This window comes from Meles meles, chromosome 8 (assembly GCF_922984935.1).
Source record: "Meles meles chromosome 8, mMelMel3.1 paternal haplotype, whole genome shotgun sequence".
NCBI lineage: Eukaryota > Metazoa > Chordata > Mammalia > Carnivora > Mustelidae > Meles > Meles meles.
In genome coordinates, this window is record NC_060073.1 from 15,170,530 (window position 1) to 15,185,120 (window position 14,591).

General features: G+C 36.2%; 1 protein-coding gene across 1 annotated transcript; it reads left to right on the top strand.

Annotated features, from left to right (window-relative positions):
- Nucleotides 1-13,205: 13,205 nt before the first annotated feature.
- Nucleotides 13,206-14,144, top strand: LOC123948608 (olfactory receptor 4P4-like). Its single transcript, XM_046015810.1, has one exon. The coding sequence runs from the start codon at nucleotides 13,206-13,208 to the stop codon at nucleotides 14,142-14,144; it is 939 nt and encodes a 312-aa protein (XP_045871766.1).
- The last annotated feature ends 447 nt before the right edge of the window (nucleotides 14,145-14,591 follow it).

Below are 14,591 nucleotides of genomic sequence, written 5' to 3' on the forward strand. Positions count from 1 at the left end.
CCGTCCATGTTGCTACAAAAGTTGGGTATTCGTCCTTTCTGATGGAGGCATAATACTCCATTGTGTATATGGACCACATCTTCCTTATCCATTCATCCGTTGAAGGGCATCTTGGTTCTTTCCACAGTTTGGCGACCGTAGCCATTGCTGCAATAAACATTGGGATACAAATGGCCCTTCTTTTCACTACATCTGTATCTTTGGGGTAAATACCCAGCAGTGCAATTGCAGGGTCGTAGGGAAGCTCTCTTTTTAATTCCTTGAGGAATCTCCACACTGTTCTCCAAAGTGGCTGCACTAACTTGCATTCCCACCAACAGTGTAAGAGGGTTCCCCTTTCTCCACATCCTCTCCAACACACGTTGTTTCCTGTCTTGCTAATTTTGGCCATTCTAACTGGTGTTAGGTGGTATCTCAATGTTGTTTTAATTTGAATCTCCCTGATGGCTAGTGATGATGAACATTTTTTCATGTGTCTGATAGCCATTTGTATGTCTTCGTTGGAGAAGTGTCTGTTCATATCTTCTGCTCATTTTTTGATATGATTATCTGTTTTGTGTGTGTTGAGTTTGAGAAGTTCTTTATAGATCCTGGATATCAACCTTTTGTCTGTACTGTCATTTGCAAATATCTTCTCCCATTCTGTGGGTTGCCTCTTTGTTTTGTTGACTGTTTCCTTTGCTGTGCAGAAACTTTTGATCTTGATGAAGTCCCAAAAGTCATTTTTGCTTTTGTTTCCTTGGCCTTTGGAGACATATCTTGAAAGAAGTTGCTGTGGCTGATATCGAAGAGGTTACTGCCTATGTTCTCCTCTAGGATTCTGATAGATTCCTGTCTCACGTTGAGGTCTTTTATCCATTTCGAGTTTATCTTTGTGTACGGTGTAAGAGAATGGTCGAGTTTCATTCTTCTACATATCGCTGTCCAGTTTTCCCAGCACCATTTATTGAAGAGACTGTCTTTTTTCCATTGAATATTTTTTCCTGTTTTGTTGAAGATTATTTGACCATAGAGTTGAGGGTCCATATCTGGGCTCTCCACTCTGTTCCACTGGTCTATGTGTCTGTTTTTATGCCAGTACCACGCTGTCTTGGTGATCACAGCTTTGTAGTAAAGCTTGAAATTGGGTAACGTGATGCCGCCAGTTTTGCTTTTGTTTTTCAACATTTCCTTAGCAATTCGGGGTCTCTTCTGGCTCCATACAAATTTTAGGATTATTTGCTCCAGCTCTTTGAAAAATATCGGTGGAATTTTGATCGGAATGGCATTAAAAGTATAGATTGCTCTAGGCAGTATAGACATTTTAACAATGTTTATTCTTCCAATCCAAGAGCATGGAACAGTCTTCCATCTTTTTGTGTCTTCTTCAATTTCTTTCATGAGTGTTCTGTAGTTCCTCGAGTACAGGTCCTTTACTTCTTTGGTTAGGTTTATGCCCAGGTATCTTATGGTTCTTGGTGCTATAGTAAATGGAATCGATTCTCTAATTTCCCTTTCTGTATTTTCATTGTTGGTGTATAAGAAAGCCACTGATTTCTGTACATTGACTTTGTATCCTGCCACATTACTGAATTGCTGTATGAGTTTTAGTACTTTGGGGGTGGAGTCTTTGGGGTTTTCCATATAAAGAATCATGTCATCTGCGAGGAGAGAGAGTTTGACTTCTTCCTTGCCAATTTGGATACCTTTTATTTCTCTTTGTTGTCTTATTGCCGTTGCTAGAACTTCTAATACTATGTTGAACAAGAGTGGTGAGAGTGGGCATCCTTGTCGTGTTCCTGATATCAACGGGAAGGCTGCAAGCTTTTTCTTCATCTAATTCTTGACAGCTACACCAGAGCTCCTAAGAAGTGATGTGGGATACAAAGGCAGAAGAAAAATGATTAAACTTCCTTACTACCTACAGCCCATTGACAAGTCCTTGAAATATGCAGAGTGAAATTCCTTGAGGAACTCAGCTGCTTTTATGCTAATTACCTCACTAAGTGCAAAAGGCAATCTTAACCCAACCCTAGGACCCTGTTATTCTATTTAGCATGCAGGAATTCCTTTGGAAAATTCCTTTATCTCTACCCACCAAGATGCATGTTGGCAATCATCCTTGGAGCATGTGACCCATTGATAAAGGTCTGAAGAGTCTCCTGACTGAGGTTTTACTGAACAGTAACAAATGACCTTTGCTACCAATAGCCAACCCCTCAGCATCTGGGAAACCTTGTTTCCAAAATACCCAGAGGGCTTATGTTATCCTTAAGCCCTCCCCAACTTAAATGTATATAATGAGCCCCTCCTCCTGACCCCAGGGTAGCTCTTTCTGCTCCTGGGTCCTGTCCCTATGCTTTAATAAAACCAACTTTTTTGGACCAAAAGACATCTCAAGAATTATTTTCTAGCGATTGGCTTCAGACATCACCTATGTTCAAAACTATATCAGAAGGACTCGAACAGTTACGTGTCAGAGAACAGCAGCAGGGCAGAAATGTAAAAGATCACTTTCTGGTATAATAAGCAGAATCTCTGGCAAGAAGACCAGCAAAACCATGAACGTTGATGTTGTTTCAGAAGCTCTGTCTTCCAGGCCAGCCAGATTTGTAGTATTGAAAAATAAATTTTCTCACCTTCTCAAGACCATGTCTTTCTCATCACTTCATTGGTTCTCCTGCCCTTCTCTGCAAGAGCAATTATTCTTTCTCTAATAGGATCTCTATTAGGATCTCTAATAGGATCTCGAATAGGATCATTGATATCCACATAAAGCTGTAGGGAAAAAGGCTGAGATTCTTTGAAATTTAGTGAATATCCTTTCTAGCTCTTCCATTCAGATTATCTACCTTTCATTGCCTTTGACTAGGATATTTTACAACACTGTAGAGACAGAAATTACCTCACAGAAAATAATAGTAATGCCAATAATGCCTGTCCATAGAAATGCAAATTATGTCCAATGAAATGCAATTGATTGGAGTCTTGTGGGTATTTTGCTAACTTTGCATCCACTTGTAAATTAATCTCCACATTCTTTACCAGACTGTAAATGTGTGGAACACAGTGTTGCTGTCTGAACCAGTGGTAACATTTTACTGGTTTCTGCATTCACTACTGAGCTAGATGAAACATTTGATGTGTTTGTTTATTATTTGTTTAAAAATCATGATTATAGGGGTGCCTGGGTGCCTCAGTGGGTTAAAGCCTCTGCCTTTGGCTCAGGTCATGATCCCAGGGTCCTGGGATCTAGCCTCACATCTGGCTGTCTGCTCAGGGGGAGCCTGCTTCCTCCTCTCTCTGCCTGCCTCTCTGCCTCCTTGTGATCTCTGTCTGTCAAATAGATAAATAAAATCTTTAAAAAAATCATGATTATATCCTCTTTTAAAATTTATTCTTTATCACATGGTTTTACTTATATGTGAAACATAATGAATAGCATGGAAGATATTAGGAGAAGAAAGGAAAAAATGAAGCCGGTGGGGGGAGGAAGTCAGAAGGGGTGATGAAGCACTAGAGACCATGGACTCCAGGAAAGAAACTGAGGGTTTCAGGGTGGGGGGGTGTTGGGGTGGTGGAGGAATGGGTTAGCCTGGTGATGGGTATTAAGGAGGGCATGTATTGTAATGAGCACTGAGTGTTATATGCAAACAATGAATCACGGAACACTACATCAAAAACAAATTAAGTACTGTATGGTGACTAACATAACTAACATAATAAAAAATAAAATATAATTAATAAAAAAATAAAATTTATTCTTTAACAAAACGAACTTTCTTTCATCTAAAATAAAACAGGGACACCTGGGTGACTCAGTAGGTTAAGCATCTGCCTTCAGCTCAGGTCAAGATCTCAGGATCCAGAGATGGAGCCCCATGTTTGACTGCCTGCTCAGTGTGGAGTTTGTTTCTCTCTGTCTCCCTCTCCCTCTATACCTAACTCCATTCTTGCTCTCTCTCTCAAATAAATGAATAAAATCTTCATCAAAAAAATAAAATTACATTTGTATGTTAATTCAAGAAATTGCTGTTTTTTTGCTCCTGATCCAAATCTTTGAGATATGATTCTGTCAGTGTTTATTTTATGGCTTTAATTAAGGTTATATGATTTTCTTCCTATTCATCCTATTCATCCACAGCTTCTCTTAGTAAAATGTGTTTGTAAATAACTTATTCTTTTTTACTATTGTAAATAGAACCTTTTATTTCCTTTTCTATGTATGTCCATAGGTTAAATACAATCTATTTATTTAGTGTATACACTAAATACATATCTTAGATCTATGTTACCTTTTCTTATTAATCCTAGATATTTTTACCATTTCATAGAATTACAATCTACCCCATTTTATAGATGAATAAAGCTACCTCACAGAATAGTCGTGTCTTTCTCACTAAATTAACAGCAAAAAAAAAAATTATCTTTAATTCTCTGTTCAGGGGATGCTTCACCAAATCATAGCAGCCATTGGTTGATTTTTAAAAAGTCACATAGAAATAAACTTGTTTCTAGCCTGAAAGCATAATATTGTAATTTTATAAGATACATTATTTACTTCTGAAGCATATAAACATATGTAAAAAGCTCACCAGGAAAATTTCAGCCTAAAGGGAAGAGACCACATGCTAAGTTGGGAAACAATGAAGGAGTTTTAACACTACATCACCTGGTAGTTAGGGCATAGAGATAAACTTAAGAGAAGGGAGAATTTAATGCTATCATCAAGGAACTGAGGAAATGGGGTGTGGAATAATATAATTGTAGTGTAAGTTTACCAGGCTCTGAATCAGATCTCTCCAACACTATTTTGAAAACAAAAAAGATGAAAAGTGAAAACAAATGTTACTTAAAAATGAACAAATTGTACTCATTTCCCTTCCATAAAAGATAAGGTATTGAAATTCAAAGCTTTCCCAATTGTTTTGTATTCAGAATACAGTGAGCTAGAATTGATGAAACTTAATTTCGTGAGCAAAAGTAGACACAGAGGAGAGTAGGGAGTAAAAGTTTATTGAAGGAAGTAGATATTGGCATAGAGCACTGGGAATTATACGCAAACAGTGAATCATGGAAAATGACATCAAAGCCTGGGTGGCTCAGTGGTTTAGGCCACTGCCTTCGGCTCAGGTCATGATCTCAGGGTCCTGGGATTGAGTCCCGCATCGGGCTCTCCGTTCCGCGGGGAGCCTGCTTCCCTCTCATTCTCTCTCTGCCTGCCTCTCTGCCTGCTTGTGATCTCTCTCTGTCAAATGAATAAATAAATAATCTTTAAAAAAAAAAACTAATGATGAAAAAATAAAACAACTAATGATGTACTGTATGGTGACTAACATAATAAAAGAAATTAAAAAGATGAAAATTGAACAACATAGTAAAGGTAAGGTACTTGTAAGAGAACCTCAATATTGAAGAGTTTTAAAATACTTTACTATAATTAAAATACCTTTATTACTTTAGGCCACAAGAAAGTCTCCCAGAAACAGTAGAAGAGTTGGTACTAGAAATGAGATATTCTGGGTTTAGAGTGTTAGGTCCCCCAATAATGGGTCTGTGATTAAAAGAGCTAGACTGATACAAAGCAAAGGTCAAGCAAAGCTTTATTTCACACCAAGTATCAAGAATCAAACCAACCGTCAAACAGACCAGTCGGGGCCACCTCCTACAGAGAGGGCAACACCTCCCTGCCTTATAGACTAACTTTTATAGAGCAAAGGTCATGTGGTTGGGTCTGGCCACACACAGGTGGCCAATGAGATTGTAACATACAGAGAAAGCTGCACAGACATGCTAGGTCCCACACGGGTGGCCAAGTGAATTACAATTCACCCTATAGTAGCTATTTGAACTGGCCTATCACCTTGGTCAGAATTGGCCCAAAAGGGGGGGCCCACACTCCTTGATAGCTAGGGAAACAGTATGCATGGTCTACTGATTGGATATCTCCACCTGACCCAACTCATCCCTGCATTCGGGCTGTTAACTCCACCTGACCAGGGTCAGTTTAAGTTTTACTGCATAAACAAAATGGCTTTTCAACTGAGGTGGGGCCACTCTGGCTAAATAGGCCCTTACAAGAGGCCCTCACACCTGCCAACACACCTATTGCCTAGTTAAGGTACATAATAATTAATATTTCTAATAAAGAAATTGAGATATACTACAAGAATTATAAGTCTTCCAGTTCTTACATTCAGAAAACAAAGGACATTTCCACTAAAGATAACTTAAGTTGAAATGAGGAATAATACCTGAAAATTAAAAATCTGAACATGCGGATGTCTTTAAATATTGCTGAAATTTGGAAAAAAAAACTATAAAGATAGATTCATTCATAGATATTTGCTATTTAAATCAATTTCAACAATAAGTGAAAAGATCTAACAAGATTTTAGGCAGACAATAAAGACAAAGTACACTTTTTAAAACTTCCTTAAATCATGTAATTGCAGTTTTAGAATGAATCTAAAGACAAGATTTTTTAGGTATAAAAATGGTGAGAAAATACAAGTGTCTTGTAGAATTACTTAAACATTAATTCAAGAGGTAAGCAAGTAGCATTATCTGTATAATATAAAATAGTCAGAGACTTACTATTTAATAAAGTTTCCATAAATTAAAAGAAAAATACTAACAGCACCCTCTTCTTTGCTTTTGAATATGCTGTTTATAATCATACATTTGTTTGGGTTTTTTTGTTTATTATATGCCCCCTCCTTTAGTCTCTAGCCTCAGAGAAGGCAAAGACTGTCTTTTCACCACCATATGCATTCTCTACACTAAATTTTTCCAACTGACAATTTTTGTTTTATTTTTTTAAAGATTTATTAATTGGGTGCCTGGGTGCCTCAGTTGGTTAAGCTCAGGTCATGATCCTGGAGTCCTGGGATGATTCTGCCTCAGGCTTCCTACTCAGTGGGGAGTCTGCTTCTCCCTCCACCTCTCCCCTGCTCATGATCTCTCTCTCTCATGTTCTCTCTCCTTCTTTCAAATAAATTAATTACATCTTCAAACATTTATTTATTTATTTGAGAGAAAGAGAGATGGAGAGTAGAGGAGGAGCAGAGGAAGACAGAGAGTCCCAAGCAGACTCCACAGAGATCAGGAAGCCCCACTCAGGGCTCAATCCCATGACCCTGAGACCACAACCTTAGCAGAAACTGAGAATCAATGGAGGCTCAACTGACTACACCACCCAGGCACCGCAACTGACCCTTTTCAGAAGAAGGTGAAAGTAAATATTTTTTAAATAAAGGAATTGACACCATTTTATTTATTGCAATATTTTTCTGTATGAACATTACGTACAATGTTTTCTTATAGCTCTCTCTCCCATGTCGAATCTCAGTGCTTTTGATACTGATGCATTAGGGAAATATAATTATAGACTTTGGCATTGCTGTTAGGGAGAAATTTAAGTGACAGCTCATATCTGTGGCAAAAAGTATACTGATGGGGAATTTCCAAACCCTCAGAGATATGAGAGCTATTCTATATAACATGTTTTCTCAGAATTTGCTCTAAATACCAATTTGATATCAGAAAATATGTATATACAATATATATAAAAATACATCAACAATATAAACATCAAAATATATATATAAATACAAAAGTATATATAATTTTTCAAGAGAAATTAAAGTCAAAGAGACAATTATTTTTTTAAAATGGAAAAATAATATGCTAAAAATCTCAAATTTGGTTCAGTTTACCAAATATATCTCCATTAATGGTATATCACACAGTTCCTTCATAAGACTTTATACAAATTGCTATTTATTATTGTATGGTAATGCGAATTTTTCTTTTATTCTGACTTTATCTTATGTGTGAAGCCTCAGCTTACAAGAAATCTGTTTGCTGAGTTCAGCAGCTGGTAAGTTAAATCTAGTTCATAAATATACCAGTTATTTAACTTCAAAAGAATACTTGAAACTTTCTGATTATGACTGTTATATAATGTTTGTATTTTTAATATTTTATTTATTTATTTGACAGACAGAGATCACAAGTAGGCAGAGAGGCAGACAGAGAGAGAGGAGGAAGCAGGCTCCCTGCCGAGCAGAGAGCCCGATGCGGGGCTCGATGCGGGGCTCGATCCCAGGACCCTGGGATCATGACCTGAGCCTAAGGCAGAGGCTTTAACACACTGAGCCACCCAGGCACCCCTTATATAATGTTTTTAAGAGACCTTTGGATGGAAAAGCTTCTGCTTTTCTTCCATCTATAACTAACTGTAGCTACAGTGGACCTCAGATTTTTGTGTTGGATGTTCGAGTCATCAGTACTATTTTCTCAAGTGCTATCAAAATATTAGTAGATTTATTTGTTTTGTCTTATTTAGAATGTCATAAATGTAGCCTTAGCATTAGCCCTCATATTCCATGATCAAAGACAGTTGAATATGCAGGACTTACTGGCGCAGTAGGTCACTGGACAGTTTCAGTGAAGGGGGTGAATATAAAATGATAGAACAGCAAAATACCAGTATGATCCTAAGACTGAAGAAACAAACTATATGGAAAAATTTTCAGTCAACCTACTCAAATGCATCTACTCAAGTGTATCTATGGGGTATGTTTCTTTCTTTCTAGGTTTCATATAGATAACTTTTTTTTAGGTGAAAGAGGGATATGAACATCCAACTAATGTAGAGAGGGTTAATGAATCCAAAGCAAAGAAAATGAAATCATTAAATGACTGTCATAAGCAACACATTGACCTTCAATTTTGTGGGTTGAAGGTCAGCTGAAAAGGACTGAAATATTTTATTTAAATGAGAGAATGTAAATCCTGATGTGAGAGACCCAGGCTTTAGGTAAGAAAGAACAGATTGTTCATGGCAGGGAAACTGTGGTCTCACCTACCTACCTGCATTTACTCATGTTGAAATATTATGTGTTTTTAATAAGCTATTCAAAATTTGTAAAAGAATAATGATATGGCATATTATTCTTAATTTATATTTATGTCCACTGATATGGCAAAGTGTATAGTATTAATACATATAATTAATACTATTAATTAATATTAATATTAATATTAATGCTAAAATATTTATTGAGTATCTAATTTTTATATAACACATTCTGTACTCAGCTTTTATGTAAATGAAGTCACTGAATCCTTATAATAGACCTCAGAGTTATCATATTATTCATTTTATAAAAGAAAATGAGGTTATATATTTTTCCCAAGATTTTTCCATGAATTTTGGAGCCAAGTTCCTATCTTATTTTATGTAGCTCCAGAACTTAACTTCTTAATTACGAGGATCTCCTACCACTTGAATATCTTGAGTACTTCCTGCATTTATAACACCATAGGAAGTTCCAATGAGGAAACAGGACCAACTAGTAATTTTTGAACATTGAGCTTCATATGCATTATTTTATTTGCGTTTCACAGTCATTCTATAAGTTAGTCACTGCAATGTTCACTTTACAGAAGAGGGAAGGAATTGTTCAAGGAAGTAAGAATCTTGCATTTAAGTATCAGGGCTATTTTCAGAACTAGGTTCAATCTGCAAAGTTTCTATTATTTCCAAAATTGTGAAGAGAGGGATAGTTAAGGTACAATTTCTGTTCTGATCTACTTACATTTTCTCTAGGGATTCTTCTTTTTTTTTTTTTTTAAGATTTTATTTATTTATGTGACAGACATATCCCAAGTAGGCAGAGATGCAGGCAGAGAAAGGGAGGAGGAAGCAGACTTCCCACTGAGCAGGGAGCTTGATGTGGGGCTCAATCCCAGGACTCTGGGATCATGATCTGAGCCAAAGGCAAAGGCTTTAACCCACTGAGCCACCCAGGCACCCCTCTCCAGGGCTTTGATCTTGCATTCAGTAGTTGTAGAGTTAACAGTTAACAGTTGTTAACAGTTGTTTAATGTGTAATACTTTCCAGGGACTGTTCTAAGAAATTTTACATGCATGAACTTCATTATTTCAAACATGACCCTATATAGATGTATTATTGTTACTTCAGTTTTACAGAGAAGGAAATTGAAGCACAGACATGGTAATAAACTTGCTAATACTATATTTTCTATAGTTTCAATGTATCCAAAGGAGCTTGGAAGGCATGAGGGAGGCAGACAGTTGTTTTCTCCAAACTATTGTGGAATCAGGAGTCACAGAGTCAAAATCTGGAAAGAGATCTTCAGAAATCGTCTACTTCAACTCCTTTATTTTATGGATGAAAGCCCAAAATCTAAGGGACTCAACAATTAAGATCTACTGCTATAACTGACGAATTATTGAATCATACATCTGAAACTAACGATGTAGTATATATTGGCTAATTGAATTTAAATAAAAAATATAAGCCGCAAAAAGTAAGTAAAAAAGAAAGCAAATTCTAATCAGTTAACACAGAGTGTAATTTTAGTTTTAGGAGTAGAATTTAGTGATTCATCACTTACGTATTTCAAAAAAAAAAAAATCTATTGCAATAGCACATTTACCACACAATTACCTGGAATGCAATATAACTCCTTCTACTTGATATATTACAAGGAAATTAAATTATTTTCTAAAATCATGCCACCTATGCAGAAGGATTCCCTAAGAAGGTAAGGAAGAAAATGAAGCAAAGCAAGCTTTTTATTTTATTATATTTTGTTTGAGGGCTCTATTTTGAAATTAAAGGAGTCTGCTTTTTTATATGATAATTCCAACTTAGGCACCCATAATTGATCACCTGATAAAATGGCCTGCAAATACTTTTTCTGAAAAACCAATTTTTTTGAAAGAATATGTAATTATTGTAAGGACCTATTTAGAAACTGTCCCTGCTCCCCTTCCCCCAGGGGATTTACTTGGAGACAAGTCCCGGAAACCAGCTTCAGGTAACAAAGCCCAGATACAAAGGTGGGTCAGGACAGGTGGAGACATCCGATCAGTGGGAGGATACATACTGTATCCCTGGTTACCAAGGAGTATGGGTCCCGCCCTTAGGGAGCCTTTTGGTCACCAATCCCGATCAAGGTGTAATAGGCTGGTTCAAATGTCTACTAGGGTAAATTGTAACTCAGTTGGTCACCTAGCATCACTGTGGAGTTTCCTGTGTGTGTTACAATCTCATTGGCCACCTGTGCATGGCCAGGCCCAACCACATGGCCTTTGCCTTTAAAAGCTAGTCTGTGAAACAGAGAAGGGTCGCCCTCTCTCGTAAGAGGTACGCCCCGAACGCTCAGTTAGATTCTTGATGCTTGGCGTGAAATAAAGCTTTGCTTGACCTTCGCTTTATATCAGTCTTGCTCCTTTTAATCACAGACCCATTATTGAGGCATAACAATTATAAAAAAAGAATTATTAAAAAGAAATTTACTTTGATCTTCATATCATTTCTCCATTCCATGCTCAGTCACATTCTTGTGACAACAATATTCAAAATTGTATGATGCTTTGGAATTACTTTTAAGGATATTCTTTATATGTCAGAGAGAAAGAGTGAGAAAGCACAAGCAGGAGAGTGGCTGAGGAAGAAGCAGGCTCCCAGCTGAGCAGGGAGCCCCAGGTGGGACTTGGATTCTAGGACCCTGGGATCATGACCTGAGCCGAAGGCAGACACTCAACCAAAGGAAACATTCAGGCATCCCAAAATAATCTGAGCTCTTATGTGTTTGTATGAAATTGCGAGATCTATGAAATTATTGACACAGAAAGTTGAAATATTCCTTTCGTTTAGCAAATTTGAACAGAATTCAGAGGTTTATCAGTCATTCAACTAAAAGAAACCTGATAAGAATCAATGCACTTTTGTTTCTCAATAAATTCTCACTTAAGGATAATTTTCAGTGTGACCTCCTGGTGTTAGTTTCCTCTAAAATTCTAAATGGGCTTCCAGACTTTACTGGACATAATTCTTCAATATATTAAACTGCATTTAAAGAATAAATGGATAGTCATATTTACAAAGATACCTCCAAATTAATCTAAATCATAAGCATTAATAATGTAAAATACATGTTTATTTATACAATATACCTTTTCTAAAAATGAATAGAAGTTCATGGTAACTATATGTTGGCTAGTTGAATTTAAAGAAAAAAAAGGTTTGGGCAAAAAAAAAGAGTGTAAATTGGAAAATTTGTTGTTAACAATTTACTTAAGTATTTAAATTAATTTCTCTTGGACATAGCATAACTAAATATAAACTGAAGAACTTTTTCACTTTGGATATATACTTATAAAGAAGCAACACTGACTTCTAACTGATAATTCTAAAGTTAAAAAATAAATAAAAAATATTTTTCAACTACATGCCTCTTAGCATTAAGTTTAATTTCATGTGTAGTGGAATACATGCAATTTTATATAAAAGCAGAAAGCATCAATGATTTATACATGTTTTAATTCATTTGAAAATTACTGAACCAAGAATAAAATTTTAAAACTAATATTGATTTTCCTATAATCTTTCAAGAGACAGAAATAGGAAAAGCAGAACTATAGATACATTATGCTACAAATAACTCTTAAGTAATATTAAAGTTTCATGGAGTAATTTCTGTAATTATTTCCTCTTACATCCAAGAATATTACAAGTCAATTTAGGAAAATAATTTCCTCTTTGGTTCTATCATGAATTACCTGAGTAATCATTATTTTTAATATTGTGTTACTCCTTCAAGCCTATAACATGCACTTTACTTTCTAGTTTTTTCTTTAGATAATACTTGTTTAACATTGACTATATGACTATAACATTGACTATATAAATCACTCAAATGCTCTCCAACATTTTTATGATCTCATTAGAAACCATCTGTTCAGGTAATTCTATGGCTACATCCAGTTTATACCCTAAGATGGCATATTGTGTTTCCTTAACAATAATTGAATTAATAGTTAACATTATTTGCACTAATATGTATACTTTGAACTTAGTATTTGAACAAATACTTAACACTATAAAATATCTTTCTTCCTCTTAATGAGCATAATTTCCTTCTTCCTCACACAAGAATTTAAATTATACAAAAGCTAGGACTTTGTTTAATTCATCATTATATCTGAAGTTCTTGGAAGGGTATTGGCACTACTATATATGTGAAAGATTTTACTAAATGAATGAATGATTTCAATGGATCTTAAAATGGCTAAGGTCTTAAAACACGTATTAGATCATGTTAATTGAAATTAGATTTTCATTTTCTCATTAATGATTTGCTTCATTATTTTTGTCGTTTCAGATACCTTTCTGGAACATCAGATCATGGAAAATAGGAATAATGTTACTGAGTTTATTCTTTTGGGACTTTCTAAGAATAAGAAAGTCCAAATTCTCTGCTTTCTATTTTTCTTACTCTGTTACCTGGCTATCTGGTTGGGGAATTTGATTATTATGACTTCCATCACATGCAGTCAGCTAATTAATCAGCCCATGTATTTCTTCCTTAATTACCTTGCCCTCTCAGACCTCCTTTATACCTCCACTGTGACACCCAAACTCATGACAGACTTACTGACAGAGAAGAAGGTCATTTCCTATAAAAACTGCATGACACAGCTGTTTACCACACACTTCTTTGGAGGGATCGAGGTCTTCATCATCACAGGAATGGCCTATGACCGTTATGTGGCCATCTGCAAGCCACTCCATTATGCCATCCTCATGAACAGGCAAAGGTGTAACTCAATTCTCAGGGCATCCTGTGCAGGGGGCTTTCTGCATTCCCTTGGATTGTTTCTTCTTACAATTTTTTTACCATTCTGTGGTCCCAATGAAATAGATCATTATTTTTGCGATGTATACCCTTTGTTGAAACTGGCCTGCACTGATACACACAAAATCGGTTTCTTAGTCATTGCCAATTCAGGCCTGATGGGACTGGTGATCTTCGTGGTTTTGATGGCCTCCTACTTTATGATATTATATAATGTGAGAGCATATTCTGCCGAGAACCGTCACAAAACCCTTTCCACTTGCAGCTCCCACATCACGGTTGTGATCCTGTTTTTTGCACCTGTCATCTTTGTTTACATTAGACCCGCCACAACTTTACCAGAAGATAAAGTGTTTACACTCTTCTACACAATCATTGTCCCCATGCTCAATCCTCTTATCTACACACTTAGAAACACAGAAATGAAAAATGCCATAAAGAAAATTTGGTGCACTGGAAGGTTTTGGAAAGGGAATCCGATGATTTGAAGGCTATTCTTCTTCGGATGTGAATGGGTTTCATCTTATCACACATCCCCTTTCTTTGATTCCTTGCTGGTGGAAAAATTAGAATATGTGAAGGCCAACTCCTAAACATTAGCTTGTGATCAGTGGGTTCCTCCTTCATATTTCTTTGCTGGTGGGCTTCACTTGTTTTCATCCTTCACTAAGCTTTAAGTTCCATGAAAGTAGGGATCATGTCATAGTTTTTTCACTGCTAATTCCCTAGTAGCCAGAAAAGTGTACAGCATATATGTGATGCTCAAATAAATATTTATTGAATGAATCTATAAGTATCTTGTCACATAGCTCGGTTTCTCATTCCTGAGAACAAAAACTTCATGAAGGAATCACCTTCATGGTTTATTGACTCACTTGGACATTAGACACCACGATTGTCCTGATAAGTATCCTTCTTCACATATTTCTCTATTT

Excerpts from the sequence above, each read along its gene's own strand:
- LOC123948608 (XM_046015810.1), top strand. The coding sequence starts at position 13,206 with ATGGAAAATAGGAATAATGTTACTGAGTTTATTCTTTTGGGACTTTCT.